Here is a 26915-nt window from a genome sequence, read left to right as displayed (position 1 = left end):
ATATAACACCAAGGGTAAAAAAGCCATAACCAAGGTGTTTGTATATAGCGCATGATTTTTTTTTTGTTTCAATACATTTTAGCGCTATATTTTATGTTGATGTTTTTTTTTTACATTTTTTTCAATTTGGTTTTTGCAATTTTTTATTTAATTTTTGTTAACCAATATCAACATTAAATAAAATTAATACATTTCTATTCTCTTGGGCCATTTTAAATAATTTGCATTTTTTTTATATTTTTTTGTTATTTTTATTATAACCAAATAACCCAGTATTACAAATAATAAATACAAAATAAAAGAAAAAAAAACATCAATTAATTGTATATACAGTTTTTTTTTTAACACCATAAGATATTTTATTTTTTGAAAATTCATAATACAATTATATTGCTTTAACGAGTGAGAACTATTAAACAAATATCATTTTTCATGCGTGAATTTTAAAATATACATTGATATTTTTTTGAGGAAGATATTTTGATAGTGTCGCTTTTTTTTTGAATTTTGATTATTTTGCAAATTTCTTCTATGGGTTAGGTAATTTTTTTTTTTCTTAGCCAAAATATTTTTGTGTTAAACACAAATAAAATTTACAAAAGAAGAGACAAATTCAGAAGACGTGACTTTGTATTTTTTGTAATTGATATCCCTTCTGAGAATTTTTTTGTATTTCAATTAGGTAAAAATCCTTCCTTCATGTCTACTGTTCTTTTTAATTTTATTTTATTTTTTTTTAAACAAATCATGTCCAGTCACATAAATAACATGAGTTTTACGATTTTTTTTTCCACAAAAAATACCTGTATACTACACATTCCACATAAACATAAAAAATTAAAATAAAAAAAAAAATTGAAATATTAGCCGCCATCATCACGTAGACCATCTTTAGCCGAACTGATTCCAGATTGGCCGACACTGCATCCGTTTCGTCGAGAGGAGGTTCGACTATTCTTCAAAAGTAGACGTACTTAAAACATGAATTAAAAATTTCCTCTTGAAAAAAAAAAAAACAAATTTATTAATCATTAATAAAAAAAAGGAGTCTATGCTAGTTTCCCTTCTTTAATGTATTATTCTTTGTACTTTTGCTCATAATTAAACTTTATATCTACCTCTATCTCTATCTCTGTATCTCCCATTTCGCTCTCTTTTGATATTGTTGTTAAATCCAGTTAAGAAAAAAGAAAATATCGATGCAGCTCAAGACGCAAAAATAAAGGTCACAAGGATTTTCGACCTGAAAATTGATTATGTTATAAATCGAATTACTATACTAGTGACTTACAGTTTCTTATTTTTTGAAGTTTTTTTTTTTACATATCATTCAAAAATTTAAAAATGAGTTTTCAGTAAATCAATATTGATAAGGTTCCGTTTATCAAAATATTGAAATATTATTCAAACAAATAAAACTGTGATTTGTTTGTTTGAGTCTTCTTATGATATAAGAACATCATTATTGAAGAAATTTTCAAAAACATAATCAATGCAAAAAACATAGACAATAGACATAGGCGATTCTTGGTGACTTCAATTCACTTTCGTAAACTTTTTTTTTTTTATAAAGCTTGCTCAAATCTAAAGGAATAAGGAAAATAATTGAAAATTAATAGTCACTCCTCATAAAAAAAAAAACAGACAATATTAATCACTTACATGTGACTGTGATTTCTTTCAATTAAATCTCCTCGAACATCGATTCAGCTCATTAAGACTTTAATTTTCTCTTCTCTGTTCTGCTTTAAAAAATTTCTTATTCTCTTTCTATTACTCTTGTCCCGTCTCTCTACCAACATTTTGCAAATATTCAAAAATGATATTTCTAAATGCACTCTATTTTGTGTTTGTGACTTTTGTATGTTTATCGTTCTTATTATTTTTTTCAGTGTATATATTCTATTTTCTTTATATTTACAAACATGAATATTTATTTCTGCTTGGTAATTTGATTTTCTTTTCAAAATAATCTCATAATTTTATTTACAGCTTTTAATAATTTTTATTATTTTTTTTTAATGCTTAGCTATCTACAAGGAGCTTTTGTCAGCTTTTATTTTTATTTTTATATTTATTTTCTATTATTATTTTATTTTTTTTAATTTTATTATTCTTTCAACAAAAAAAAAATACAATATTTTTAATATTAAAAAAATATATATATTAACTCTGTATTAATATCAAAATAATATGCCTCTCTCTTTAGCAAGTAATAACAATCATTGCTTTGAAACTGAATTAAATTTCAAAACAAGGATTTGTTTTACAAACAAATTGTTAACTTTCAATTATTAAAAAAAAAAATAAACATTTCTATTAATAATATTAATTAGTTAAATATTAAGCGCCCAAAAACCTTTATTAAAAATTAAAATCACAACACCAAATCCAAACAATTTCTTTTCCCATTTTTGACAACGCTTTCTATAACAACAAATCGTTCGTTCTACGTATTTGATTATGATCGTCGTCAACATCAACGCTACCATTATCCGTTATCGTCATCGTTATCCAACACAACAACGAACAAAAAATTTAAAAACAAAAATCTATAGAAACAAGAATCGTTCTTGAGTCCATTGATTGATCAATTTGCCAAAGAAGGCAAGGATAAGAAGGTTGTTTTTGAAGGCAGATTTAGTAAGCCAAATTGCAAGCCCAAATGGTTTTTCAGAAAGGACGTAAGTATACAAAATTGATTCAAAAATTACCCAAAACATTTTGACAGTTGTCGATTTCGGTAGTTTGAATTTTTTTTTTCGCCCTCCGCTTATGATGTACGTATAAAAATGTTGGAAGTCTTCTTTTTGAGTAATGTTTTCTTCGATTGAAAAAAAAAATATATCTTTTTTTGGCAATTTGAGTCTACTTGAAATAAACACGCTGTGAGAAAATAAAAGTTTTTCCAATTCTGTTTTACACATTCGCTGCCAAAAATTGCTCTAATTCATTCCTTTCGTCCTAAAAAGTTCATTGATGAACTTTTGATTGTATCTGCACTAGTGCTTACGTATTCGTATGTACTTGCTATTGTTTGGTTTCTCGGCTTAATTTGGTTCATGTATTTGATTATCCTGGACAATTTGCTTTACTTTGTATAGTCGAAAAATTTGTGCTTTTGCACTTTTAAATTTGAAATTCGGGGCTGAATTTGAAGCTTTACGAAAAATGATGTATCCTCTACCAAACATTAAATCGTATGATAAAATTGTAATTGTACAAAATAGAAAACGGATTTCGGTTTTTTTACCCATATTCTTTATCAGAATAGTATTAATTCTTTCTGAAATACAAAAGCAACTTCTCTACCCACGTCACCTTCTTCGTTGGGAATAACACAAAATCTCATTATGTTCTACTCAGTATCGTTCTTTTAGGAAATGGATATTTGGAATCGACTTCTGTCAAAGTACTTTTGAATATTTCAATATAAATAGATTCAATACAAAATTGTGATTAGTCTATTATAAAAAAAATAATAATAAATTGATATAAAATATAAATAATATAGGAACTATTCACTGGAAGCAAATGCAAGTTTAAGCAAGAACTTGATAGTTACCAGCTGATTATCATGAATCCTAAAGTTGAAGATAGCGGCAAATACACTATTGAAATCGGCGGCATCTCATCCACTGCATTCCTCAATGTTGAAGAGGCCGATCCTAGCTACACGTTCACAAAACCACTGAAAAAGAAAATTGAAGGTTTTACAAAACACGAAACAGTATTGGAATGTGCTGTTAGTAGTTCAATGGCTAATGTATCATGGTTTAAGGATAATGAAAAAATTGAAGGCAATGATGCTCGTTATTTGATATCGAAAGATGTCAATGGTAATCTTAAGCTTATCATTAAAGAGAGTGTAATGGAAGATGCTGGAAAATATTCGTGTCGTCTTGATAAGCAACCGGATAAGACTGATACAACAGTTAAAATAACTGAATATCCTTATAAATTTGTTAAAGTACTCAAGTCATTGCAATGCATTGAAAAAGATACAGTAACATTAGCTTGTGAAATCGACGATGCAACAGGTGACGTTCAGTGGTTTAGGGGAGATGAAGAAATTAAACCCGGTGACAAACGTATGCAAATTGTTAAGGACGGCCGAAAGCGAAAGCTCATCATTAAGGACTGCAAGGTGAGCGATGCTGGATTATTCAAGTGTACGACAAATGCCGATAAGACAGAGGCTGAAATTCTTATCAAATGTAAGTGTTGAGTAAAAATATAATAAATCAAATCTAGGTACATACCTTATCTATAATTTTTTTTTTTGTTTTTAATACAACTGATATTCCGTCCATTTAGATGAGAATCGTTTTAACAAAAAACTTAAGGATACAGCTGCAGTTGAGCGTGAGAAACTTGTGTTAGATATTGAACTTCAAGATTCAACGGCGCCAGCAGATTGGAAGTTCAATGGTGAACCAATCGTACCCAGCGATCGAATTGAGATTAAGAACTTGGGTGGTGGCAAGCATCAGTTGATATTTAATGCCTTAGACTTGACTGACGCAGGTGAGATTACTTGTGAGTCCGGTCAGTTATCATCGTCATGTAAGCTGACAGTAAGCAAGGGTGAGAGTAAGCCTGGTATCGATTGTCCAGAGGAGTTCGCTGGACCAATTAACCAACCATTGGTCATTGAAGTACCATACAAGGGTAAGTGTGAAGTTTTTTTTTTTTGTATTTCTTTTAAAAATTTCATGATGCTAAATATATGGGGATTTTTTCAAATTCAAGTTCACGGTACTAAACAAACTCCAGTTGAAGCTAAGCTTTTCAAAGACGACAAACAATTACCAGTTAAAGATGTTGAAGTTTCCGTCCAAGACGATAAGATTGTATTCAAAATTAAGAAACCAACTCGCGACCAATCTGGGCCTTATCAAATTAAATTATCGAACGCCCAAGGTGAAGATGTAAAGAATGTCAATATAATAATGCAAGATGTTCCGTCACCGCCACGTGACGTTGATGTTTCAGAAGTCTTCCAAACATCTTGTGTTGTTTCATTCAAGGCCCCAGAAGATTTGGGCGGTGCTGAATTAATTAAGTACATAATTGAACGACAAGATTTGAGCAAGAAACAGCAATGGGAAAATGTCGCTGAGGTTCTACCGGGTGAACCATTGAAGAAAAAGATAGAAGATCTCATACCGAAAAAACAGTACAGATTCCGTATTCGTGCTGTGAACAAAATTGGTTCTAGTGAACCAGCAGCATTCAAAAATACAGTGTTGGCTAAGGATCCATGGGATGAGCCTGGCAAACCTAAGAATGCCGATGTTGTTGATTGGGATAAAGACCACGCTGATCTGACATGGTTGCCACCAGACTCAGACGGAGGTGCACCAATAACAGGCTATCTACTTGAGTACAAAGAAAAGTTCAGTAACGATTGGGTTACGGGTAAAGAAGTACCTGCCGATTGTTTGGCAGGAACTGTCGATGGCCTCAAGGAAGGCCAACAATACGAATTCCGAGTCCGTGCTGTTAATAAGGCTGGTCCCGGCGAACCAAGCGACACAACAAAAACCATAATTGCTAAGTGCCGATTTGTCAAACCATTTATTGTCGGTGATGAATTGAAAAATGTTACTGTTAAAAAGGGACAGACAATTAGGTTTGATATTAAATACGATGGTGAACCAGAACCAGAGGCTAAATGGGTTAAAGGACAAGAACCAATTCAAATCGATGGTCAGCGCATAACCGTTGATCAATACGAACGTAATTCTGCAATAACGATACGAAAAGCTATTCGAAAAGATACTGGCAAGTACAAAATTGTTCTGACAAATAGTTCTGGAACAATAGAATCGGTTGCCGATGTCATTGTACTTGATCGTCCATTGGCACCTGGTGGTCCCCTCGAACCTGAAGAGGTACGTTCGGATCACATCAAATTGAAATGGCGCAAACCAGAAGATGATGGTGGTTGTCCAATTACCGGATATGCTCTAGAGCGTATGGATGAAGACACCGGTCGCTGGATACCAGCTGGTGAAGTTGGTCCCGATGAAACGTCATTTAATTTCAAAGGACTATCACCCAACAAAAAGTACAAGTTCCGTGTCAAGGCAATCAATAAAGAAGGCGAATCTGAACCACTTGAAACTTCCGATAGTATTTTGGCTAAGAATCCTTATGACGAACCAAGTCGTCCGGGTAAACCAGAAATTGATGATTATGATAACCAATCAGTAACACTGAAGTGGAAACGACCACCAAGCGATGGTGGACGTCCAATTACACACTATCTTATTGAAATGAAAGATAAATTTTCACCTGATTGGACTGAGGTTGCCAAAACTGAAACACCTGAATGTGTTGCTAAAGTTGAGGGATTAAAAGAAAAAATGGTATATCAATTCCGTGTTAGGGCTGTTAATAAAGCTGGTCCATCGGAAGCATCTGAACCAACAGATAATCATCTATGCAAACATAAAAATCGTAAGTTTCAGTTATATCTTAACAAAGACGGATGTGTTTTTATTAAAATATTCTATACTCTTTTTTTTCTTAATTTAAATTTACTCATAAAATATTAATCTCTCTTTATTGATATGGTTGTGGATATAAGCTTTTGCAATTAACAAATGATTAATGCTTCTCTTAATAAGCAAAAAATTTCTGTCATGCAATCTGACTGACTTACAAAGGAAACAGGTTCCAGGTCGTGTTTAAGGGTGTAATACTATATTTTTAAAATTATGTATATTTATGGTTTTGCTCTAACAAAACAAGCTTCCAATTTTTGCTCCATACTTTTTTTCTTTCATTATGTCTAATCGGAAAATTTTCCTTTCTAAATACACACAAAATAGTTAAACCTCAAATTGATCGTTCCACATTCAAGAAGGTCACAATCAAGACTGGGCGTACCCACAAATGGTCAGTTGATGTTATTGGTGAACCTGTACCAACTCTCAATTGGAGTTGGCGCGATGATGTTCCTTTAACAAATACTGACCGCATTAAGATTGAGAATGTCGACTATCACACTGATTTTGTAATTTCAAACTGCGTTCGTAAAGACAGTGGCAAATATACATTGAAAGCATCTAATCGTAATGGCACTGATACTGAAACTGTTGAATTAATAGTTTTGGGCAAACCAAGTTCACCGAAGGGACCACTTTCGGTGACGGATGTTCATGCCAAGGGTTGCAAGCTGGCATGGAAGAAACCAGAAGATGACGGCGGTGTACCAATTCAAGAATATCAAATTGAAAAAATGGACACAGCTACTGGAAAGTGGGTGCGTGTAGGACGTTTGCCTGGTGACAAAGATCCACCAGAATTTGATGTGACTGGCTTGAATCCTGGATCGGAATATCAATTCCGTGTTACAGCTATTAATGCTGAAGGAGAATCTGAACCGCTGACGACAATTGTCGGAGTTGTGGCTAAGGATCCATTTGATGAGCCAAATAAACCCGGCACACCCGAAGTTGTAGATTATGACAACCATAGTGTTCAACTTAAATGGAACCCACCGAATAATGACGGAGGTGCTCCCATTGAGAAATATATTATTGAGAAGAAAGACAAAAATAAGCCGGATTGGGAGAAGGCCGGAGAGGTGCCTGGCAGTATGACAGAAGCTAAAGTAGATGACTTAAAGGAATACGGAGAATATCAATTCCGCATTGTAGCCGTTAATAAAGCTGGACCATCTCCGCCATCGGACGCAAGCAAAATGCAAATTGTGAAATACAAAGCACGTAAGTCAATTTATCCGTTAATTATTCCAAACAAAAAATTAATAATAATAATAATATTTATTTCTAGTGAAACCAAGAATCGATCGCACCAATCTGAAACCGTTTATTGTTCGCGCTGGAAAGCCCATAAAATATGACGTAAATGTCCGAGGTGAGCCCCCACCAAAAATCACCTGGTATCAAAACGACAAGGAGCTTTCATCCGAAGGCAATGTTGAGATTAAGAACGTTGATTATAATACGAAAATAGCTATAATTGATTCTGTGCGTAAAAATACTGGTCTTTATAAGATAAAGGCTGTAAACGAGCACGGTGAGGATGAAGCCGAAGTCGAAGTTAATATTTTGGCAGCACCCGGCAAACCAAAGGGACCACTCAAGGTTAAGGATATTACAAAAGATGGTTGCAAACTTAAATGGGATAAGCCTGAAGATGATGGTGGTAAGCCAATTACCGCTTATCAGGTAGAGAAATTCGACAAGGCTCAAGGCCGCTGGGTACCAGTTGGTCGGACATCTGGTAATGATACTGAAATAGACGTTAAGGGCTTGCAAGAGGGTCACGAGTACCAGTTCCGAGTTAAAGCTATCAACGATGAGGGAGAATCTGAGCCTTTGGAAACTGAGCAAAGTATTGTGGCTAAGAATCCATATGATGCTGCTGGCAAGCCAAGCACACCAGTAATTGAAGACTACGATGAAAAGATGGTTAAATTGAAATGGGAGCCACCGAAAAACAATGGTGGAGCTCCTATCACTGGATATATCATTGAAAAGAAGGATAAGTTTTCGCCACATTGGGATGAGGTTCTCACAACTGATGTAAGTCTAAATTTTATATCAAATTTCATTCGGGTCACTTAACTAGTTCTGGCATTCTCTTAGGGACCAGAACCTTCTGCTACAGTCGATGGCCTCAAGGAAGGCAATGTCTATCAATTCCGTGTCCGAGCAATTAACAAGGCTGGACCTGGTGAACCAAGTGATGCAACCGAACCACATCTTGCCAAACCAAGGAACTGTAAGCGAAAACAATTACGAGTTGTTGCTTCATTCTCAACGATTTGCTTACAAATAATACCACTTCTTAAGGACGCAGAATTATTTGACCACCTTATCAAATATACTAATTTGCTTTTTCTAGTCTAGTTTACCAATGAATCAAATTGACCGCTTTATTTATTATCGCATATATGTATTAGGAAATATCGTAATACTTCATTTTGCTGACATTTTTTAAAACTTTAACCCTTCATCTGTTGCCGACCGAAATTCAATCAATTCGTTATTGCAAAGCTTTGAAACACGCCAAACTTTATTTTTAAGTTTTTCAAGAACTCATAGTTAATATATCTATCCATTATTATCCTTTCCTTGTTTCCTGCCCTTTTCCCTTTTTTTTGTTTTTTAAATTTTAATTAACAGTGAAACCAACAATCAATCGTGAAAAGATGAAGAACATCAAGGTGCGTGCTGGACAAGTTGTTAAACTTGATGTTGACGTACGCGGTGAACCACCACCAACACTTACCTGGTCTTTCAAGGAAAAAGAAGTCCTTGCTACCGGAAATATTCGCATCGAAAACGAAGACTATAATACTAAACTTACCCTTTTGGATTCGTCACGAAAGGAAAGTGGAGTTTACACATTACGTGCTGAAAATATTAATGGTGTTGATGAAGCAACTGTTGAAATCTTAGTCCTTGACAAACCGGCCAAGCCTGAAGGTCCACTCGAGGTTAGCGATATCCACAAGGAAGGATGTAAATTGAAATGGAAAAAACCCAAAGACGATGGTGGTGTTCCACTCACTGGTTATGTCATTGAGAAAATGGATGCTACGACCGGTCGTTGGGTACCTTGTGGACATGTTGATCCTGAGAAAACCGAACAAGAAATCAAGGGTCTTGAACCAAATCATGCTTATCAGTTCCGCATTAAGGCTATAAATGAAGAAGGTGAATCGGATCCGTTGGAAACGGAGTCCGCTATAGTTGCCAAAAATCCATACGATGTTGCTGCAGCTCCTGGTCTTCCAGAATTAGAAGATTGGGATGAGCATCATGTTAAATTGAAGTGGGAACCACCAATTCGAGATGGTGGTGCTCCAGTAACAGGTTATATCATTGAAGCTATGGATAAAGACTCTGGCCAGTTTGTCAAGGTTGCTGAGACGGATGGACCAGTTTGCAAGGGCACTGTAAATAAACTTGAGGAGGGTCAACAATACAAATTCCGTGTTCGTGCTGTGAACAAAGCGGGACCATCAGAGCCATCAGAGCAAACCAACTGGCATACCGCTAAACCAAGATTCTGTAAGTATTGTGCTTAATCATTCTTGATAAATTTTACTTAAAATTATTTTTGTTTGTTTACAATAGTGAAACCTCACATTGACCGAACTAACCTTAAGGCTGTCATTGTGAAAGCTGGTCTATCTATTAGTCTTGACATTAATATTAAAGGTGAACCAGCTCCTAAAGTCGATTGGTTCTTCAAGGACGAACCTATCGTCGCAGACGATAATTTGCGTGTTGACAGCGTAGATTATAACACTAAATTCTTTGTTATGCGTGCCAAACGCATACAAAGCGGTAAATACACAATTAAGGCCAAAAACGAAGTTGGCGAAGATATTGCTGAATTAGATGTTACAGTTCTGGGCAAACCAGGCAAACCTCAAGGACCACTTGAAGTTAACGACATTACCAAAAATGGTTGCAAACTCAAGTGGAAGAAACCTGAAGATGATGGTGGTGCGCCAATTGATTATTACGAAATTGAAAAACTCGACCCACATACAGGACAATGGTTACCATGTGGTAAAAGTTCTGAACCTGAAGCCAAAATTATTGGTCTTCAGGAAGGCAAACCTTATAAATTCCGGGTACGTGCCGTAAATAAGGAAGGCGAGTCTGAAGACTTAGAAACCGAAAAGCCAATCATAGCTAAGAATCCATTCGATGAGCCAGACAAACCAGGAAGGCCCGAACCAACCAACTGGGATAAGGACTTTGTGGATTTGACTTGGGCTCCACCAAAAAGCGATGGTGGTGCACCAATTCTCAAGTATATTATCCAAATGCGAGATAAATCGGGACGTGCATGGGTTGATGCAGCAACAGTTCCAGGTTCCAGTACATCCGGTACTGTAACCAATGTAGACGAAGGACATGAATATGAATTCCGTATTGTGGCAGTAAACAAGGCTGGACCAAGTGATCCAAGTGATGTTTCAAAATCTGTTGTTGCCAAACCACGATTCCTTGCACCACGCATCGACCGCAAGAATCTACAAAAGAAAACATTGCGAAGTGGACAGTTGTTGCACATTGACGCAGTTGTAAAGGGTGAGCCAGCTCCAGTTGTGACATGGACTTACAAGGACGCTCCTCTTAAATCAGTTGATCGGCTAAAGATTGAAAATGAAGACTATAAGACCACATTTATTATTTCAAAGGTTAGACGTTCTGACAAGGGTATTTACACTGTTACGGCCAAAAATGATTCTGGTGTTGATACAGTTGACTTAGAGCTAGAAGTGCTATGCAAACCTTCTACACCTAAAGGACCTCTTAAGGTTTCGGACGTCACAGCTGAAGGTGTTCATTTAGCTTGGGACAAACCAGAAGACGATGGTGGAGAACCAATCGATCATTATGTTATTGAAAGAATGGACACTGAAACTGGTCGATGGGTTCCTGTTTGTGTCACCAAATTACCTGAGGCCGATGTAACAGGCTTGACTGATGGCAAGGAATACATGTTCCGAGTAAAGGCTGTCAATGCCGAGGGTGAATCTGAACCGCTTGTAACCGATTCACCAACAACAGCTAAAAACCCATACCAGGCCGCAGATAAGCCTGGAAAACCAGAAGTCAAGGACTGGTCTCGTAATCATGCTGATCTTAAATGGAGAGCACCAGCTGATGATAATGGTGCTCCAATTACTGGATATATAATTGAAAAGAAAGATAATCTTACCAATAAATGGCAGAAGGTTCTTGAAACAAACACTCCAAAATGTGAAGCTCGCGTCAATGATTTAATTGAGGGACAGAAATATCAGTTCCGTGTAAAGGCTGTTAACAAAGGAGGTCAAAGTAAGCCCTCAGATCCATCTGATACAGTTCTAGCTAAAGATCGTTTTGCTGCACCAAAGATTGATCGCTCTAATCTTAGAGATATCACAATAAAGGCTGGTCAACATGTTCGTTTGGATGTCAAGGTTTCTGGTGAGCCACCACCACATAAAATATGGTACCATAACAAGGCCCGCATTGAAGACGATGACTCTATCAATGTCGACTTGGAACCATATCGCACTAAATTAAGCATTCCAATTGCTAAACGTGCTCACACTGGAAAATATACACTTAAAGCTGAAAATGATTCCGGTCATGATGAAGCTACTATTGAAATTACCGTGCTAGATAAACCAGGTAAACCCGAGGGTCCACTTCGTGTTAGCGACATTCATAAGGAAGGTTGCAAGTTGAAATGGAATCCACCATTAGACGACGGTGGCGTGCCAATCGATTATTACATCGTTGAAAAGATGGACACAGAAACCGGCAGATGGCTACCAACTGGTCGTTTCAAGGACCCTCATGCTGAGATCAATAATTTAGTTCCAGATCAGGAATATAAATTCCGTGTTCTCGCTGTGAACACGGAAGGCGAATCTGAGCCACTTGAAACTGAAAAGGCAATTGTGGCCAAGAATCCATTTGGTAATTTGAATCACTAAATATTTCCTTTAACATTATTGACATTATTTCAAAAATAATTTTAGATGAACCTGGCAAGCCTGGAACTCCAGAAGCCACTGATTGGGATAAGGATCATGTGGATCTCAAATGGAATCCACCACTAAACGATGGTGGATCACCAATTACTGCATACGCCATTGAAAAATGTGAAAAGGGTACTGGAAAATGGATCAAGGCCCTTGAAGTTGCTGCTCCACCACCTGGTGGTGAATGCAAAGCTACTGTGCCAAGTCTTGACGAAAATACAGAGTACGAATTCAGAGTTAGAGGTATTAATGCTGCTGGCCCTGGTGAGCCAAGTGATGCCAGTAAATCTGTCATAACGAAACCAAGAAAATGTATGTTAATAACTTTATGACGTAATTACTCCTACTTTAATATTTTTTTTTTTTTTTCAATTCAGTGGCTCCTAAAATCGATCGCAGAAACATACACACATATAATTTCAAAGAGGGTGAACCGATCTTCTTGGACATTAAGATCATCGGTGAACCTCCACCAGACGTTGTTTGGTCACATAATGGCAAATCAATTCAGGTTTCATCAAACCGACGAATTGATAATATTCCATACAATACTAAGTTCTTCAACGACAGCCCTAAGCGCAAGGATACGGGTACTTACAAGATCGTTGCACATAACAAGCATGGTCAGGATACCGCCGAATTCGAAATCAATATTATTTGTACGAAAACTAACTTTGGTTTTTTAGAAAGAAAATCTTTAATTTGAGTTTAAACTTTAGGTAAGCCTGGCAAACCAGAAGGACCACTTGAAGTATCCGACGTTCATAAGGAAGGATGCAAGCTTAAGTGGAAAAAACCAAAGGACGATGGTGGTGAACCAATTGATGGTTATTTGATTGAAAAGTTTGATCCCGATACTGGTATTTGGTTACCAGTTGGTAAATCTGATGGACCTGAGTTCAATGTTGAGGGCTTAACACCAGGACATGAATACAAATTCCGTGTTAAGGCTCTCAATAAGGAAGGAGAGTCAGAGCCATTGGAGACATTTGGAACCATTGTTGCCAAGGATCCATTTAGTAAGATTATTATATTAGAATTTTTAGAATTATTATTAATTTCATTGAACTCGTTTCTTTAATAGCAACTGCTTCAAAGCCTGGTGCACCAGAACCATCCGACTGGTCGGCTAACCATGTTGAACTTACATGGGCTGAACCGGCTAGTGATGGTGGATCTCCAATAACTGGATACATTATTGAAAAGAAAGACAAGTATAGTCCAATGTGGGAGAAAGCTTGTGAAACAGACGTACCTACACCAGTTGCAACAGTACATGGATTGATTGAAGGCAATGAATATCAATTCCGAGTAATAGCACTTAATAAAGCTGGCCAATCAGAACCATCTGAGCCAGGTAAGACATTCACGGCTAAGCCAAGATATTTGGCACCGAAAATCGATCGTCGCAATCTACGTGATGTGACAATATCAGCTGGAACACCACTCAAATTCGATGCAAATATTATTGGAGAACCAGCACCGAAGGTTGAGTGGAGATTCTCCAACTGCCCATTGCAATCCGGAAAGAATGTGACAATCGATAGCCCTGATTACTATACAAAGTTAGTAATAAGACCAGCGAGTCGATCAGACTCTGGTGAATATACTGTAACAGCAACTAACAGTTCTGGTAAGGACACTGTTACGCTCAATGTTGTGGTGACTGATAAGCCAACACCACCATTGGGACCACTTCAAATATCAGACATACACAAAGAAGGTTGCCATCTTAAATGGAAACGTCCAAAGGATGACGGAGGTACTCCCATCGAATACTTCCAAATTGATAAGATGGACCCAGAGACTGGTTGTTGGGTCCCTGTTTGTCGTGCTACCGAACCTCAAGCAGATGTCACTGGACTAACACCTGGTGGTGAATATAAGTTCCGTGTAGTGGCTGTAAATGCTGAAGGAGAATCGGCTCCACTTGAAGCCGATGAGACAATCATTGCAAAGAATCCATTCGATGAGCCAGGTAAGCCAGAAAATGTTCGAGCAACCGATTGGGATAAGGATCACGTGGATTTGGCTTGGACCCCACCATTAACTGACGGTGGATCACCAATTACTGGCTACATTATTGAAAAGAAAGACAAATATGGCCAATGGGAGAAGGCTGTCGAAGTGCCTGCTGATCAAAGCAAAGCAACAGTTCCGGACCTAATTGAGGGACAAGCATACGAGTTCCGTGTAATTGCAGTAAACAAAGCTGGCCCAGGTGAGCCAAGCACGGCAACCCCTTCGATCATTGCCAAGCCTAGAAATAAGGCACCACTCATTGACCGAACTAACCTTCTTGAAGTACGCATCAAGGCTGGTCAGAATTTCACATATGACATTAAGGTATCCGGAGAGCCCGCACCGAAAACCAAATGGCTTCTCAACAAACGCGAAGTATATCCAAGTGACCACATCAAAGTCCAACATGTTGATTACAATACTAAATTGGTTGTACGCAATGCAAGCCGTTCCGATTCAGGAACCTACACAATAACAGCTGAAAACATTAACGGAACCGATACGGCTGATGTGAAAGTTATTGTCATTGACAAACCTGCACCACCCAATGGCCCGCTCAAAGTTGAAGACGTTCATGCTGACGGATGCACGCTTAAATGGTCTCCACCTGATGATGATGGTGGTCAACCAATTGAAAGCTATGTGATTGAAAAACTTGATGAAATCTCTGGTCGCTGGGTCCCAGCTGGAGAAACCGATGGCCCAACAACAAAGTTCAACGTAGATGGCTTGACACCAGGACACAAGTACAAGTTCCGTGTTAGGGCTCGTAATCGTCAAGGTATTTCTGATCCATTGACTACACCACATGCAACGGAAGCTAAGAACCCATACGATGAACCCTCGAAACCGGGAACTCCAGTTATTAAAGATTATGACAAAGACTTTGTTGAATTACAATGGACACGACCAGAACAAGATGGAGGATCACCTATCACTGGTTACGTCATAGAGAAAAGAGACAAATACAGTCCTGATTGGGAAAAATGTGCTGATGTTGATGGAGATGTTACAACAGGAAAAGTACCAGATTTAGTCGAAGGTGTGAAGTATGAATTCCGTGTAAGGGCCGTTAATAAGGCAGGCCCAGGAGCACCAAGTGATGCTACTCAGCCTCACATTGCTAGACCGAAGAATCTAGCACCAAAGATCGATCGTCAATTCATGATTGATATTAAAGTACGAGCTGGACAAACATTTGACTTTGATGTACCTGTTATTGGTGAACCTCCACCAACAAAAGAATGGTCACACAAAGATAACATGGTGCTTAATACAGACCGTGTTAAGATTATCAATGAGGATTATCGCACTAAGTTGCGTGTTATCGATGCCAAGCGTTCTGACACCGGTACATACACTCTTCTTGCTCGTAATGTAAATGGCAGTGATAAGGCAACTGTAAATGTTACTGTCTTAGATATTCCAGCACCGCCAGAAGGTCCTTTGAGACCAGAAGAGGTTACCAAGAGCTCAATTACCCTTCGTTGGCGTCCACCAAAGGACGACGGTGGGTCAGAAATCACCCATTATGTTGTTGAGAAAATGGATACTGAAACATTACGTTGGGTGCCAGTTGGAGATTGTGCCGATACATGTATTCGTGCTGATAATTTGATAGAAAATCATGATTACAACTTCCGTGTTCGCGCTGTTAACAAACAGGGAGAATCACTACCTCTTGCTACAGCTCAATCTATCACTGTTAAGGATCCATTTACTCGACCTGATAAACCAGGACAGCCCACCGCAACCGATTGGGATAAGGATCATGTAGACTTGGAATGGGCAGCACCTAAAAAAGATGGAGGTTCACCTATTACTAGCTACATCATTGAAAAGCGTTCCAAATTCGGGCCATGGGAAAAGGCTATCGAGGTACCTGGTAAACAAACAAAGGCCACTGTACCAGATTTATTAGAGAACGAGCCTTATGAGTTCCGAGTTATTGCTGTAAACAAAGGAGGGCCAGGTGAGCCGTCTGATGCTTCATCAACTGTTGTTACAAAACCTAGATTTATTGCTCCATACTTTGATAAGAAACTCTTGGAAGATATCACCGTACATGCTGGAAAGCGATTGGGATGGGTGCTTCCAATTGAAGCATCTCCACGTCCAACATATACCTGGATATTCGATGGCAAACCGATTGAGCAAAGTACACGCGTCGACATGTCATTATTCCAGAATGAATTGACATTTGAAATACCATTTTCAACACGAGCCGATGCTGGTCGTTACACTCTAAAGCTCAAGAACGAACATGGCGAGTTCACGGCTTCTGCTAATGCTACAGTCTTGGATCGCCCAAGCCCACCAATTGGGCCACTAGACATAACGAAAATAACAAAGGACGGTTGTCATCTGACTTGGCAACATCCAGAAGACGATGGAGGCTCTCCAATTCTTCACTACGTCATTGAAAAGATGGATATGTCTCGTGGAACTTGGTCTGATGCAGGTATGAGTACGCATCTAGTACATGACGTAACTCGCCTTATTCACAAAAAAGAATACCTCTTCCGCGTGAAGGCTGTCAATGCAATCGGAGAGTCTGAACCACTTGAAGCTGGAAAGAGTATTATCGCTAAGAATGACTTTGACGAACCAGATGCACCTGGAAAACCAGATGTCACAGATTGGGATCGTGACCATGTTGATTTACGCTGGGCCGAGCCTAAATCTGATGGTGGTGCACCACTTACCGAATATATTATTCAAAAGAAAGAGAAAGGTACTCCATACTGGGTGAATGTGGTACATGTCCCACCAAACAAGACAGCCGCAACTGTGCCAGAATTGACAGAAGGACAAGAATATGAGTTCCGTATTATTGCTTGCAATCCTGCGGGTCAATCTGAACCTTCAGAACCATCAGATATGGTTACAGCTAAGGCTCGTTTCCTTGCACCTAAGATTATCACACCACTTCATGATATACGTATCAAGGCTGGACTTATATTCCACATTGATATCGATTTCATTGGAGAACCAGCACCGGAAGCAATTTGGGATCGCAATGCCATACCTGTGGCCACAAATGAGAGAACAACTGTTACATCCATTGGTCATCACACAGTTGTGCATACTGTTAATTGTAAGCGGGAAGATTCAGGAACCTATCATTTGCTGCTTAGAAACGATTCTGGTATCGATGAAGGTTCATTCCAATTAATTGTTCTTGACCGTCCAGGTCCACCAACAGGACCAATGGAATACGAAGAAATAACTGCCAATTCAGTCACAATTTCATGGAAACCACCAAAGGATAATGGCGGTTCAGAGATATCTGCATATGTGATTGAGAAACGTGATTTGACACACGGTGGCGGTTGGGTACCAGCTGTGACTTACGTCAATGCCAAATACAATCATGCTGTTGTGCCACGTTTATTAGAAGGCACTCAATATGAATTCCGTGTTATGGCAGAAAATCTGCAAGGACGTTCTGAACCTTTAACCTCTGAAGAACCAGTGATTGCTAAAAATCAATACAGCACTCCCGGTCAACCTGGAAAACCAGAGCTTACAGACAGCGACAAGGATCATATTTCAATCAAATGGAAGCCACCAATCAGCAATGGTGGATCATCAATCATCGGTTATGACATTGAACGCCGTGACAAGGCCACTGGAAGATGGATCAAAATTAATGCTGAACCAGTTCCAAATAATAATTACACAGATGATCGTGTAACTGATGGTCATCAATACGAATACCGTGTCTCAGCAGTCAATGCTGCTGGAAATGGTAGACCATCGGAACCATCATCGGTTCTGTCAGCTAAGCCAATGCGTGAGAAGCCACGTCTATTTTTGGATGGTTTGATTGGACGTAAAATTAAAGTCCATGCTGGAGAGCCTGTTTGTATTCATATTCCAATTCAAGGCGCCCCAACTCCAACTGTTGAATGGGCTAAGTCAGGTATTAAGTTAACGGAGAGCAACAAAATCTCATTCCAGACAAGTCCAGAAGAAACCGTATTCCGCATTGAAGATTCCGTACGCGGAGATGCCGGTACTTACAATGTTACCGCAAGCAATGCATTTGGCAAGGATAGTGCCGATATTCAGGTTATTGTCGTCGATAAGCCTGATCCACCAGAAGGCCCATTGACATACACTGAAACATCACAGGACCACATTTCACTATCATGGCATCCACCAAAGGATGACGGTGGTGGTGATATTACCGGATACGTTGTTGAACTTTCGGAATATGGAGTTGATGCTTGGCGTCCAGTACCTGGTTTCTGTCCAAGAACTGCATTCACCGTTAAGGGATTGACAGAAGGAAAGAAATATGTATTCCGCGTCAGTGCTGAAAACATTTACGGAGTCTCAGAGCCACTGGAAGGCAAGCCAGTTGTAGCTAAGTCACCATTTGACCCACCAGATGCACCAAGTCAACCTGAAGTTGTAGCATACAGTCCATCCTCAGCTTCACTAGAATGGCATCCACCAGAGTATTGTGGTGGCAAACCAATTACAGGATATATTGTAGAGCGCCGTGAGCGTGGAGGTGAATGGATCAAGTGCAACAACTACCCAACACCAAATACCAGTTACACAGTTCAAGACCTACGTGATGGCTCGAGGTATGAGTTCCGTATTACTGCTGTCAATGAAGCTGGACCTGGCAAACCATCCAAGCCATCAGAACCAATGACTGCCCAACTACAACGCTACAAACCAGATCCTCCAGAACCACCAAAGGCCGATCGTATCACAAGAAACAGTGCTACTTTGTCATGGAGACCACCAAGAAGTGATGGAAAATCCAAGATCAAGGGTTATTACCTCGAAATGAAACCGAAGGGTTCAAAGGATTGGGTTCCAATAAACGAACTACCAATTCATAACTTATTGTACACAGTACCAGACTTGCAGGAAGGACAAGAATATGCATTCCGTGTTATTGCTGATAACGAAGTCGGCCGATCAGATCCATCCAAACCTTCCAACCCAATTGTTATTGGTGAACAACCAAACAAACCATGCATGGACTTGGGTGGAGTACGCGATATCATTGTTCGTGCTGGAGAAGATTTCAGTATTCACGTACCATATGTAGGCTTCCCTAAGCCTACTGCCACATGGCATGCTAATGACTTACTATTAGACGATGATCAGCGTATGTTCCAAAATTTGACAGATGATGCCGCAAGCTTTGTTGTTAAAAACTCTAAGCGCAGTGACTCTGGTCAGTACCGTTTGCAACTGAAAAATCCATCAGGTTTTGATACTGCAACGATTAATGTTAAGGTCCTTGATCGTCCAAAGCCTCCAACCAACTTGCGTGCGGATGAATTTGCCGGTGATGCTCTGACGCTTTACTGGAATCCACCAAAGGATGACGGCGGATCACCAATAAGTAATTACATTATTGAAAAACGAGAACGAGGAAGTCACACTTGGTCAAAGGTCAGCAGTTATTGCACAGTGCCTTTCGTTAGAGTACGCAACCTTACAATTGGAAGGGATTATGAATTCCGTGTCATAGCTGAAAACAAATACGGACAGTCTGAACCAGCCGAAACAGAGCAACCAATCCGTGCCAGACATCCATTTGATGTGCCCGGAGCTCCAGGTATTCCTAGGGGAATTGATTCAACTGAAGATTCTATTACAATTACATGGGCAAAACCACGTCACGATGGCGGATCACCTATTACTGGATATGTTATTGAAAAACGTTTGCTTTCTGAAGACAAATGGACCAAGGCCATTCAAGCACACTGCCCAGAACTCACATGCAAAATTCCTAATCTAATCGAGGGTGGAGAGTATGAATTCCGTGTATCAGCCGTGAATGCTGCTGGACAAGGACCATTTAGCTCATCTTCCGACGGAATTATATGCCGTTCACCACCATCGGCACCAAGGATAACATCGGACTTGAAGATTCGTGACATCATTGTTTGTGCTGGAGAAGAGTTCCGCATAACAGTGCCATTTAATGGTAATCCAAGACCAAAACCAGCATGGTCAATCAATAATAGAGAAATTTTCCAAGACGATCGCATCAAATTCGAGACGACAGATTACAATACAGTTTATCATAATAAGAGTGCCAAGCGAAACGAAACAGGTTCTTATCAAATCACATTAACTAATTCCGAAGGCTTTGATACAGCTGCCTGTCATGTGACAGTTGTTGACAGACCTGGTGCTCCACAAGGACCACTTTTGGCTTCGGACATTACACCAGACAGTTGCACACTTTCATGGAAATCTCCATTAGATGATGGAGGTTCCCCAATAACAAACTATGTTGTTGAAAAAATGGACAACAATGGAATATGGATCAAAGTTAGTAGCTTTGTACGAAATACACACTATGATGTCATGGGACTAGAACCAAATAAGAAATACAACTTCAGAGTACGAGCTGAAAATCGATACGGATTAAGTGAGCCACTTGACTCCGAGGAGCCTGTATTGGCTAAATATCAGTTCACTGTTCCCGATGCTCCAGGTCAACCAAAGGTTATCGACTGGGATTCTGGAAATGTAACATTAATTTGGGATCGTCCATCATCAGATGGTGGTTCACGTATTCAAGGATACCAAATTGAATACAGAGACGTTGCAAATGACACATCATGGAATACTTATGAATTCCTTATTAAAGACACAAAATACCAGTTATATAATCTTGTGAATGGACATGAATACGAATTCCGTGTTAAGGCGAAGAATGCTGCCGGTTTTAGTAAGCCATCTGCTCCTTCAATGAAATTCAAATTGAAGGGCAAATTCAATGTTCCTTCACCACCAGGAACTCCTCAGGTGCTAAAGGTTGGCAAAAACTATGTCGACCTCAAATGGGCTAAGCCTGATAATGATGGAGGTTCCAGAATAACAGGTTACATCATTGAACGTCGTGATATTGGCGGTGCAATCTGGGTTAAATGCAATGACTACAATGTCTTGGATACTGAATACACAGTTATTAATCTGATTGAAATGGGAGACTACGAATTCAGAATATTCGCTGTTAATGCGGCCGGACGATCCGAGCCCAGTTTATGTACCATGCCAATCAAGGTATGTGAGGTTCTGGGTGGAGAGAAACCCGAATGGGTTACACGTTTGCAAGATCGCGTTGCACCATTCGGAAAATACTTCATGTTGCAATGCCAAGCCACTGGCAAACCAGAACCAACAGCAAGATGGTTACGTAATGGAAAAGAAATTCAAATGGGTGGACGATTTACCAGCGATTCTAAGGAAGGTGTGTTCAGATTACACATTTCAGATGTACAATCAACAGATGAAGGTGATTTCACATGTGAAGCAATTAATTCACTTGGTTTCGTCCATACAACAAGTCATCTTAAGATTGGATCACCACCAGTCATTACCAGAATTCCCAATGAACTATACTTGCCAGAAAATGATAATGCTAAGATCAAGGTTTATTACACAGGCGATCAACCAATTCAAATTACAATCACTAAGAACAACGAAACTCTTAAGGAAACAGCCAACTTTAAGTTTACAACTTTCGACGATTTTGTTGCTATTTGCATTCGCGATGTTAACAAAGATGATGCTGGTGTTTATGGCATTGAATTTAAGAACGAAAGTGGAGTTGCTGTTGGAAACTTTGATGTTCGAATCACAGGTTTACCTGGACCACCAGTTGGCCCAATGGGAATTTCCCATATTAACAAACATTCATGTACATTAGCCTGGCGCCCACCAGCATATGATGGTGGCTTACGAGTAACACATTACGTCGTTGAACGTAAGGACACAAGCTCATCACATTGGATAACTGTTTCGAGTTTCTGTAAGGAACTCTCGTACGTTGTTCAAGGTCTTACCGAAAATCAAGAATATATCTTCCGCGTTATGGCAGTCAATGAAAACGGACTGGGAGCTCCATTAGAAGGCTTGAATCCGATTAAAGCAAAGGCACCATTTGACCCACCTTCACCACCCGGAATACCAAAGGTCACAGAAATTGGCGAAGAATTCGTCCATTTGGAATGGGATAAGCCCGAATCTGATGGAGGCGCTCACATTCAAGGATACTGGATCGATAAACGTGAGGCCGGCAGCTCTGCCTGGCAACGTGTTAATATAACAATATGTCCTACCACACAAATCAATTGTCCAAATCTTATCGAAGGCCGACAATACGAATTTAGAGTGTTCGCACAAAACGAAGCTGGTTTATCTAAAGAATCTACTGCATCGACATCTGTTAAGATTGTCGATCCTAAGGCTGCTACACCACCATTAATTGTCAAACCATTGCGTGATGCAAATTGCATTCAAAATCACAATGCACAATTCTCATGCACAATTACTGGTGTTCCAAAACCAGTCATTTCATGGTACAAGGGCGCACGCGAAATTTCAAATGGCGCTAGGTATCATATGTACGCTGAGGGAGAAACCTACTTCCTAACAATTAATGATGTGTTTGGAGAAGACGCTGACGAATATGTTTGCAGAGCTGTCAATAAGGCAGGTGCAAAGTCAACTCGGGCCTCACTTGTTATAATGAGTAAGTTTAATATTGTTTTATTAAGACCAAAATATTCTTATTTTTATAAATTTATTTTTTTTTAGCTGCTCCTAAATTGAATATTCCACCGAGATTCCGCGACACAGCCTACTTCGATAAGGGTGAAAATGTCGTTATTAAAATTCCATTCACTGGATATCCAAAACCACGCATTAACTGGATTCGTGAAGGTGAAACTATCGAATCTGGTGGACACTACCATGTGGAAGTTAAGGAGCGTCATGCCATTTTGACCATTCGTGATGGTTCGAAACTTGATTCCGGACCATACAGAATTACAGCTGAAAATGAACTTGGTTCTGATACAGCTATTATTAAAATACAAATCAGCGATCGCCCTGATCCACCAAGATTCCCAACGGTCGAAAACATCGGAACCGATTCTCTTTCGTTGAGCTGGAAAACTCCAGTATGGGATGGTGGATCGAACATTACAAATTATTTGGTGGAGAAACGTGAACACCCAATGTCATCATGGATTCGCGTAGGAAATACACGTTTCACGTCGATAGCTGTCACTGGCTTAGCACCGGGACACCAATATGACTTTAGGATATACGCAGAAAATGTATACGGTCGTTCTGATTCATCAGAAGTTAGCACATTGATAACGACCAAAGACACAGGCAAAAAGAAGAAGCAAGAAAAGAAATGGGAAATTGATGAAAACGGCAAAAAGGTTCGCGGCAAGGCCGATGGCCCCATCAAGGACTATGACTCTTATGTATTTGACATATATTCTAAATATGTGCCACAACCGGTTGAGATTTCCCATGATAGCGTTTATGATCGTTATGAAATTTTGGAAGAAATCGGAACCGGTGCTTTCGGTGTTGTACATCGTTGTCGTGAACGAAGCACAGGCAACATTTTCGCGGCCAAATTCATTCCTGTATCACATGAAATTGAAAAGGACTTGATTCGTCGCGAAATTGATATAATGAATCAATTACATCATCAAAAATTGATAAATCTCCACGATGCCTTCGAAGATGACGATGAAATGGTCTTAATTTTCGAATTGTAAGTATTTCTTAAAATATTATTTATTATAAATAAAAAAAAAAAAAACATTCATATTAAATAATATTTCTAACTTATAGCTTATCTGGTGGGGAACTATTCGAACGTATCACAGATGAAGGCTACACTATGTCAGAGTCTGAAGTTATAAACTACATGCGCCAGATATGTGAAGGTGTCAAACATATGCACGAGAAGAATATCATCCATTTGGACATTAAGCCCGAAAACATTATGTGCCAAACAAGAAGGAGCACAAATGTCAAATTGATTGACTTTGGATTAGCCACTAGACTAGATCCCAATGAAGTAGTGAAAATAACTACTGGAACAGCTGAATTTGCTGCTCCAGAAATTGTTAACCGTGAACCAGTTGGCTTTTACACTGACATGTGGGCACTTGGTGTTCTTTCATATGTCCTGTAAGTATTAATTTTTTTCTAAGTTATGTATATTATTTCATGAACGCAAAATACAATAATTCAAAATTTCACATTCACATGTCGCTGAGATCATCAAAAATCATTCAAAATATTTTCTTTTTCATTTTCATATCACCTGATTATCCTTTTCGTCCGACAGTTTGAGTGGACTTTCACCATTTGCCGGTGAAAATGATATATCAACTTTGAAGAACGTCAAGGCCTGTGATTGGGACTTCGACGAAGAAGCCTTCCGACACATTTCCGAGGAAGGCAAAGACTTTATCCGTTCACTGCTTGTATCTAACAAGGAAAAACGTATGACAGCTCATGAATGCTTATTACATCCATGGCTGACCGGTGATCACAGTGATCGTACACAAAAGATTGCTCGCGAGAAATACCTTGCCTTCCGTGACAAACTACGAAAGAAGTATGAAGACTTTAACAAATATCTTCTGCCAATTGGACGACTATCTGAATATTCGTCGTTGCGTAAGCTTCTTATGGAAAAGTACAAAATCCATGAAACGTCAATCGATAGAAGGCAAGCTGCCCCAAGATTTGTCATCCGTCCATCATCTCAATTCTGCTACGAAGGCCAAAGCGTTAAGTTCTATTGCCGCTGCATTGCTATTGCTACTCCAACTTTAACTTGGTCACATAACAACCAAGAACTTCGACAGAGCGTCAAATACATGAAACGTTATGCTGGTGACGATTATTACTTCATCATAAACCGTGTCAAACTTGAAGATCGTGGCGAATACATTATTCGTGCTGAAAACCACTATGGTTCTCGTGAAGAAGTTGTATTCCTCAATGTTCAACCACTACCAAAACAACCACCAGTTTATAGACACGAATCGACACCAGTTCGTAGACGTGAGCCACTGCCATATACATTCTGGCAGGAAGAATCAGAGTCGGCGCCCAGTTTTACATTCCTATTACGTCCGCGTGTCATGCAAGCTCGCGATACATGCAAATTACTTTGTTGTTTAAGCGGAAAGCCCGTACCTACTGTCAAATGGTACAAGGATAGACGTGAGCTCAGCAAATACGAATACTCAATGACACATTCAGATGGCGTTGTCACTATGGAAATTATTGACTGTAAGCCATCAGATTCAGGAAAATACTCATGCATTGCTACTAATTGCCATGGCACCGATGAAACAGAATGTGTGGTTATTGTAGAAGGTAAGTGAAAATTATTTCAAAATTTACAATGTTCTTTTTAAATTTTTTTCTTAATGCAAAAATAATTAAAAAGAACACCAAAAAAATTTAAGAAAAAACAAAAAAACATTGATTTGGCAATACTTTTTCACGTGAGCTTTGTATGTATTTTTCTACTACTATGTTGATTATGTTCTTCGAAGTTAAAAAACTTAAAAAACACGGTAATTGAGAAACGAAAATTAAAAATGTCGCCGCTGCAAAAAAAATGCTAACTACAGATCATACATACTCAAAAAAAAAAAAAATTTAAACACAAAATAGCAAACAGTCGAGCAAACATTAAAAACCTCAATTAAATAAAACTAAAGCTGCAGTCAATACTACTTACAGTACACATAGTAAACTGCAATCATCTTCTTTTTTTTTAATATTTACGATTCATTTCATAATTTTTTTTCCTCCTAGCTAAATTCATATTAACGCTTACCTGAAAAGAAATGAAAAATTGTTCAAATTGATGTTTATAAAAGATTTTTTTTTGAAATATTTACATTAGGTATATTAATGATTTTACTCGATGCTTATACGAAAGACTTCTTTTTTACATTTTTTGTATTATTTTTGGAAATTATTATTTTTAACTGAAAAATCGCAACTCAATAAATATATACGTTTCAACGGCTACTATCGTTAAGGAACACAGACCAACACTTTATATTTTTTTTTTTGTATTTACCTTACCCGTTTGATCACAGTCAAACTCCAAATTCAGATAAAAGTAAGATAAACAGAACGAATAATTGGCTTTTTATATAGCAATCGAGCAAAATCGTAAATTTTGACACAAACAATATATGTACATAAAATGCGTAAATTTACAAAAAAAAAAAAAAAATAAATAAATAAATTAAATTAAAACAAAACAACGATAAAAATATCCTAATAAAATTTTTTTAGGAGAATGGGTTACACCCGAGCAGGCAGAACTTGCTCACAATTTCTTATATTCAGGAGGTAAAACATTAAACAAAAAATATTTATCATCTGCTACAAAACCTGTTTTATTTTTTTTTTTATTTTTAATCCCAATTAAAAAAATGTCCGCTATAATTTACAAAATTCAATAAATAAATAAAAAAATATAATATAAGATGATAAAAAAAAAATCATATCCTTTGAAAAT

At 38.4% G+C, this 26915-nt stretch overlaps 1 protein-coding gene and 1 long non-coding RNA gene across 34 annotated transcripts in view; one reads left to right on the top strand and one right to left on the bottom strand.

The window, feature by feature from the left end:
- Positions 1-26915, top strand: part of LOC129920696 (twitchin) — a 70286-nt gene that overhangs the window by 38427 nt on the left and 4944 nt on the right. For 23 of the 33 annotated variants that reach the window (XM_056002193.1, XM_056002211.1, XM_056002210.1 and 20 more), the window contains 18 exons: positions 868-945; positions 2559-2684; positions 3515-4217; positions 4318-4671; positions 4753-6465; positions 6840-7739; positions 7807-8561; positions 8625-8760; positions 9165-10055; positions 10122-12473; positions 12536-12850; positions 12916-13197; positions 13258-13557; positions 13623-23081; positions 23147-24125; positions 24206-24547; positions 24708-25750; positions 26690-26746. In XM_056002193.1, the coding sequence (XP_055858168.1) occupies positions 868-945; positions 2559-2684; positions 3515-4217; positions 4318-4671; positions 4753-6465; positions 6840-7739; positions 7807-8561; positions 8625-8760; positions 9165-10055; positions 10122-12473; positions 12536-12850; positions 12916-13197; positions 13258-13557; positions 13623-23081; positions 23147-24125; positions 24206-24547; positions 24708-25750; positions 26690-26746 (20785 nt within the window). The remainder of the gene's footprint in view (positions 1-867; positions 946-2558; positions 2685-3514; positions 4218-4317; positions 4672-4752; positions 6466-6839; positions 7740-7806; positions 8562-8624; positions 8761-9164; positions 10056-10121; positions 12474-12535; positions 12851-12915; positions 13198-13257; positions 13558-13622; positions 23082-23146; positions 24126-24205; positions 24548-24707; positions 25751-26689; positions 26747-26915) is intronic. The other 10 variants (XM_056002225.1, XM_056002223.1, XM_056002222.1 and 7 more) reach the window with 3 other exon arrangements.
- On the bottom strand, positions 325-26275 carry LOC129920698 (uncharacterized). The gene is made up of 3 exons (XR_008773291.1): positions 26121-26275; positions 1119-1243; positions 325-999 (listed from the first exon to the last, which is right to left on the bottom strand). It is a non-coding gene; the product is annotated as an uncharacterized LOC129920698 (long non-coding RNA).

The sequence above is a fragment of the Episyrphus balteatus genome, chromosome X, assembly GCF_945859705.1.
Source record: "Episyrphus balteatus chromosome X, idEpiBalt1.1, whole genome shotgun sequence".
Lineage (NCBI taxonomy): Eukaryota > Metazoa > Arthropoda > Insecta > Diptera > Syrphidae > Episyrphus > Episyrphus balteatus.
Note: the sequence above shows the minus strand (reverse complement) of the source record. Positions and strands in the feature narration are given on the sequence as shown.